The 6,841-nt window shown below is 40.2% G+C and overlaps 1 protein-coding gene across 1 annotated transcript; it reads left to right on the top strand.

Annotated features, from left to right (window-relative positions):
- slc20a1a (solute carrier family 20 member 1a) lies at positions 1–6,841 on the top strand. Its single transcript, XM_075468534.1, has 11 exons — positions 1–135; positions 1,051–1,676; positions 1,760–1,900; positions 2,011–2,096; positions 3,045–3,141; positions 4,345–4,464; positions 4,726–4,929; positions 5,077–5,548; positions 5,629–5,814; positions 5,900–5,984; positions 6,123–6,841. The coding sequence occupies exons 2-11, from the start codon at positions 1,328–1,330 to the stop codon at positions 6,276–6,278; spliced, it is 1,896 nt and encodes a 631-aa protein (XP_075324649.1). The 5' UTR covers positions 1–135; positions 1,051–1,327; the 3' UTR covers positions 6,279–6,841.

The following is a 6,841-nucleotide window of genomic DNA, read 5'->3' on the forward strand; positions in this document are numbered from 1 at the left end:
TGCAGGCCGCTGCACTGCCCTCCTCTCACAGCCCCTGACTTTGTGAAGTGTTGTAACTGCCAACAACTCACAGCAGGACACACTGAGTGCAGAGGACACCACATTGTAGAGGAAAACTTTGCTCTGGTCTCACACGTAAGTTCCATTTATTTCCCTTCTGTTTGTGTTTTGTTTTTCCTCTGCGTCATCACTCCATTTGAATTGTGCAAGACCAACTAAGGAGATTAACATGCCGCTATTTTCCACACTGAGTTTGTTCAAAATTACTACGACTGCCAACAGTGTTGAATAGGCCAATTATTTGTGGCTCAAAAGTCTCTTTTTGAAGTTTTAAGTGGATTTATTTAATTGTAATGTTGAAGTTGGATTTTAGAGACCACTGAAACTACATAACACTCCATCTTTACCTGCTATATGAGAGAAATACACTTTTCACATAAAATGAATACCCGGCTTTCATTTAATTGAATACATCTATTTTACCAAGTATTGTCTTTATTCCCAAATAAGTAACCCCAGGGAATGAAATACACTTAAAAGTTGAAGTAATTTATAAATATTCTAATGACATAATACACTCCTACATCCAACCACATATCTTAAATGAAACTTTATATCTTAGTGTTAGAATACTTCACGTATATCACATCATTACAGTATTAAGAGGCTTATTCCTGTGTTATTTTCATGTAAATCTTTCAATAGTTTTATTACAGCATTGACTTGTTGAGCTCGGACACTCTGATATATGTTGTAGTTTACTTCATTACCCTTTGATCCTTTGGACACACTGTACAGTAGTTTTGTGTTTGAGGAAGACACAACTGAGGTCCTAAATGTCGCAGGTCTGATAAAGTGTCCATGTTGCCGATACAAAAACAAAAAGCACTTCCCTATGCCGTAGCTTTGTAAATCATGCATGCCGAGCATGATGATGCTTGCTGCTTGGTGGTGTCAGGTAGTTTGAGCTTGTTAATATGTTACTCAGATTAGCTTTTGTTTGTGTAAGTCGTATTTTCCACTAACGCATGCATTTTTGTCTTTTTGCAGTGTGCATCATCAGAAGCTATCTGTCACAATGGATGCCTCTCCCACCCTTATACCCTGTCATTTTAATATGAAGTCCACAGAAAAACCCTGCATACCTAGCTAGCAATAAATTCAAATCTTTTTCCCATTAATACCTTTAGATCTGAACTAAAAGGCTCCACTTATTTTTGTGATAGATATTTAATTATAAATACCTCGTATTACCTCAGAAGTCACAGTCAAACCACAGCAAATTAGTTTGGTTTGACTCTGTTTTCAATTAATATTGCAAGTAGTGATGGATACAGCTACACTAGCAACCTTGGCAGCTGCCACCACTGCAGCTCCGGCCTCTCAGTCCGACATGTCCAGCTACTTGTGGCTGTTGGTGGTGGGCTTCATAATTGCCTTCATTCTGGCTTTCTCTGTGGGGGCAAATGATGTGGCCAACTCTTTTGGTACGGCGGTGGGCTCAGGAGTAGTCACTTTGCGTCAGGCCTGCATCCTGGCCACTATTTTTGAGACAGTGGGTTCAGTACTGCTGGGGGCCAAAGTCAGTGAGACCATCAGACAGGGAATCATCGACGTGAAGATGTACAATGGCTCTGAACACGTCCTCATGGCAGGATCGATAAGTGCAATGAGTGGTAAGTGTGCACATGGAAATGGCTTCTTAGTGTCTTGAAATGAAAATGTGAACACGGGCCTTGCTCATGTTTTGTTGCAACAGGCTCTGCTGTCTGGCAGCTGGCTGCATCATTCCTGAAGCTCCCTATTTCTGGAACCCACTGCATTGTTGGAGCTACAATTGGATATTCCATGGTAGCCAGAGGTCACCAAGGGGTCAAATGGATGGAACTACTACGCATTGGTGAATATATGTTGTTTTATCTCCACTTTTGAAAACAAGAGTCTGTTGAACTTGGAAAACATCTGCATTAAAAATGCTCGATTAATTATCCATCAAATGTCTTTTCAAAGTGGCGTCCTGGTTCCTGTCGCCTGTGCTGTCGGGAATCATGTCAGGAATTCTCTTCTATATTGTTCGCAAATTCATTCTGAACAAGGTAAGAGCTATTTTTTTTTACCTCTGTGCACAGGTACTAAGTGTCAATGTAAATCGACAAGACTAGAAAGTATCAAAAGCAAACATGCTTTTTCGGCAACAGAATGTCCCAGATGACTGATATGTTAATATGAATTACAAGATCAAATATTTGATACTGATACATCATTGCTTAAGAATAGTTTTGGGGTACACCTAAGGGACAGAAGACAAATCTGAAGTAACACAGACATTGATCTCTCTGTCAATTGAAAAATTATGATAAATAAAGTCAAAAGAGTTAAAAGATAATATGATATGATATAATGCTTTGTTTTCTTCCCATTGGTGTGTTGTAGAGCTTTTTTCATGCATGTAAACGCTTTGCAGAAATACAAAGCTAAAGGTCCAGACATCAGAGAGTAATCATTTCCCAAAGAAGACACTGAACTGACTGAAACCTAACCACGGCAACATGATGAAACACATGTGTAATACCTGCCTTTAGGCTAGTCTGACACAGGATGGCAAAGGTGTTGCAGCAATGAAATATTGTAAAGTTCCATTTCTTTTGCATTGAAAGTTTGTAAAACTATTCTACATCTTACATTCTATAAAATGATTAACTTATAAACAAGCATAATATGAGCTCTTTGAAGCTAAATGTCTGAGCAATAGAAGCACAGTTCTCAAACAGTTATGTACAGTGTACTTCTTTTTTTTTGTCAAAACATATTTTGTTTTCTTGAAGAATTAAAAAAGGAGTGACATCACCAATGTCAGCACAATGCCATTACCAGCAGCTGCCTAGTTTAGCTCCACAGCCAGATGGGAAACATAAAAAAAAAAATAGATATTTGCTGTAAAGATTAAAAACCAGTCTTCTTATCTATCTTGTGGTAAGAAAGTAAAAAAGTCATAATGGATCTCAGAGGTTGTACATATAACCCAGACAAGTCTTTCCCTGCAGTCTAATCCTGTGCCTAATGGACTGAGAGCGCTTCCTGTCTTCTATGCCATCACTATGGGCATCAACCTCTTCTCCATCATGTTTACAGGAGCTCCATGTGAGTATCAAGTTCACTTAACACACCAATACCTATTTTCACTGACACTCAATGCACTAAACAACCACAGAATCCTGATTAAATCCTTGGACCAAAGTGAGGTAAATAAAGGTCACAGGGTGCACACAGGAGTCCTGATGACAGGCAAAAGTAGGCAAGTAATCAGGAGACTATTTCAAACATATGCAAACAGATCTGGTTATGTAGAAATAATTAGTTTTACTCGGTTATTTGTCTCAATATCATAAAACAAAATAGTGTTGAAACAGTAACAATAAAAGAAAAAAGATTCAAGCAAACAAACACGTTACAAACACAGATATTAAATGGAAAATTTCCATTCCTTTGTGTTTCATTTGCAGGATTGAACTTCAACTGGCCTGGGTCCTTCAATGAAGGCTGCAGGCCGGTGTGGGTCAAGGAAAATAACACCCAAAAACTCCTGCTATGTAAAATTACAGCACAATTAGAGTAGAGTGCACTTCTCACGCCGATATTTCCTGCATGCAAGTTCCCGACATGTGACAGAAAGCAATTTTGGGGGGTGGGGTTTGCAGAAATGATTATGCCTGGCTGCACAATGTGACCGTTTACGCTGTTAATATTTGAGGCCTGTCATGGTTCGTGCTCATGTTGAAGATGGGTAACGCCCATAAAGTGTCCCCAATCCCCTCTTCTGTAATGTCCAGTTATTCACAACAAAAAAAACAGGTGAGTTGGGATATTCCTACTGTAAAAGAAAACATCAACAGCGGTTTAGCCTTTCTGTGTGCATATCATAGAGAAAGTGAAATTACTAACACTCAACAGAATGTTTATCACTGTACTGCAAGACTGGCCTCTTGCTCACTATCTGATTGGAGGAGTGTGTGCTCTCACTGATACTGTTGTTCAAAAGAACGGGCTGACACATATGGTGCAAGCTGTTAAGATATAATGTACAATTTTTTACAAATCACATGACTACAACTCACTCAATTAGACAGAAAGGGGCAGATTACATGACACCGAAACCAGGCTGCCTCTAAAGATCTCGGCTGATTTTTCTAAAGTTGGCCGAAGGGTGTAGAGCTACTAATGTTTTTTTTTCTCACTCTTTAACTGCGCAGAATGTGAGGTGAAAAACAAATGAAAGACACAGTTAAGTTTCTGTTGGTTATCTGACACAGAGTTCTCTCTCATGTCCCTGTCTTGTGTGCACAGTGTTGGGTTTTGACAGAGTGCCATGGTGGGGTACATTGTGCATTTCTGTGGGTTGTGCCATGGTCACTGCTCTGTTCGTTTGGTTTGTTGTTTGCCCACGCCTCAAGAAGAAAATCAAACGTGAGTAAATGCTACAGTTTCACACTTCTAATTAAGGCTAAAGTCTCAAAATAAGAACAACAATGGAGATGGGTTTATTAATTTGTAAGTCATGTAGGTTATTTTCTTCTGTCATACTTTTACTGTGCATATATTGAAGATGATTAAAGCAAACATGAACATGCATTACCACACACCACAAAAAAACTGAATTAAATTGTTCCACCATAACCAGCTGCTTGATACAAATGTGTCCTTCAACTCTGACTTTGTGTCTGTCAGGAGAAACAGCTGCTGCTCCCTGTGAAACTCCACTAATCGAGAAGAACTCCCACAAACCTGCACTGGAACAGCCCTCTTTACCATCTGACCCTCAACCCCAGACCCCACCTGCAGAGAGTCAGATGGTGGCTTTCAAACTCGGAGGTTCAGAGGAGGCTGACTTGAACACTGATATAGAACCCAAAGATCTGGATATCTCCAGTGGTGAGAAGTTAAGAGCTTGAATTGTGTGAACAAACTCTATCTGGTGCTGTAAATGTCAAAATAATTGACTTCAGTGGTCACATTTATGAGCATACAGTATATTCATGAGTCATCAACTCAACTGTTGTAAAAAAATGACTTTCACAGGGCTGAATGGCACTCTTGGCTCCATGATGATCACTGATCCTCACAGTGGACGCTCCCACACCATCCACAAAGATTCTGGCCTTTACAAAGACCTACTCCACAAGCTCCACATGGCCAAGGTTGGTGACTGCATCGGTGACAGTGACACAGAAGAGCGGCCCATGCGAAGGAATAACAGCTACACCTCCTACACCATGGCCATATATGGAATTCAAGGAGATCCTAAATACAAAGATGTGGACAGTGGGTTACAGAGAAGACCCAGAGTGGACAGTTACAGCAGTTACAGCTCAGCGGTGACCAGCGGGAGTGCAGTGCAGGATGGGAGTGTGACTCAAGAGGCTGGCGAGGACCTTGCTCTGGAGGAGGACGAACTGGAGGTCGACCAACCTGCTGTTGCCCTGCTTTTCCAGTTTTTGCAGATACTCACGGCGTGTTTTGGCTCTTTTGCTCATGGAGGAAACGATGTCAGGTAGGCAAAGGTCATTTTCTTCTGAGGAATTTACAAATGTGTGGTGGTTCAGATGATTTACATTTTGCTTTTATCACTAGCAATGCTATTGGCCCTTTGGTGGCTCTCTGGCTTCTCTATGAGAGTGGCTCTGTCGTGTCCAACTCACCCACACCCATCTGGTTGCTTCTGTATGGTGGAGTAGGAATCTGTGCTGGACTCTGGGTTTGGGGTCGGAGAGTGATCCAGACCTTGGGAAAAGACCTTACCCCTATCACACCCTCTAGGTACGCCACATATCTGTGCTCTGTATCTGCTTAAGTAAGGATGTATCATATTGTCAAACCATACTAAAATGTTCTTTCCCTTTAGTGGATTCAGCATTGAGCTTGCTTCAGCAGTCACTGTTGTTGTCGCATCCAACATTGGTCTTCCTGTCAGCACAACCCACTGCAAGGTATCAAAATTACAGTCTGTGAAACTTTACTGATAATAGTTGCATGTGTTAAAGAAGGTTTCGTTTTGAGAAAATGTGATAAAAATACATTTTCCACTGGCACATCTGCTAATTCACTGTCATATCATGCATGGACAGGTAGGATCTGTGGTGGCCGTGGGATGGCTGCGCTCTAGGAAATCGGTTGACTGGCATCTGTTCAGAAATATTTTCATCGCCTGGTTTGTTACAGTTCCTATCTCTGGGCTGCTAAGCGCTGGCATTATGGCTCTGTTCGTATATGTCATTCTGTGAGCCGTTCAATAACACTGTCAGGTGAGCTCACGGACTGTTGTTTAAACGCTTTGTTAAACATGTACAAAAAACTGTCCTCTGTTAATGATTCATAAATACTCAGTGTGATTTCAAAGTCATGTCAATTGTCTTATCTCAATGTGTGACGCTTCAATGAATCATACAGACTGTAATTACACTATTCAAATGTCCAAAAAACTGTGATCCTGTATATTCTTCTGTATATTTGTATAAAAGTGATGTGTATGAATCAAATCATTCAGTTTTCACAGAGAAAGAATGGGCAACTGTCATATTCTATATATGCATATTTGAATTAAAATGTATGAAGTTGCTTTATGTGAAGGGATTTCAATGTGTTTTAGTCACCATTAAATATTTTCTGTCACATGCTGTTACTTAGTGTGCATGTAAACAAAATATAGTAGCATGGTTTTGTAAGAAAATTTAATATTTCTGAATCATATGAGAGTATGCGGGTTTGCTAGGGGTTTTATACATATATAGATATCATACTGCACCGGTATGGAAACTCTTTCAAATAAATCTAGATCATGAAATGA

Source organism: Odontesthes bonariensis, chromosome 6 (genome assembly GCF_027942865.1).
Source record: "Odontesthes bonariensis isolate fOdoBon6 chromosome 6, fOdoBon6.hap1, whole genome shotgun sequence".
Classification (NCBI taxonomy): domain Eukaryota; kingdom Metazoa; phylum Chordata; class Actinopteri; order Atheriniformes; family Atherinopsidae; genus Odontesthes; species Odontesthes bonariensis.

Bases quoted from the DNA above. Each gene is read 5' to 3' on its own strand.
- slc20a1a (XM_075468534.1), top strand. From the start codon at position 1,328: ATGGATACAGCTACACTAGCAACCTTGGCAGCTGCCACCACTGCAGCT. The intron at 1,901-2,010 runs GTGAATATATGT...GTCTTTTCAAAG, and splicing joins GATGGAACTACTACGCATTG to TGGCGTCCTGGTTCCTGTCG. The intron at 5,815-5,899 runs GTACGCCACATA...CTTTCCCTTTAG, and splicing joins ACCCCTATCACACCCTCTAG to TGGATTCAGCATTGAGCTTG.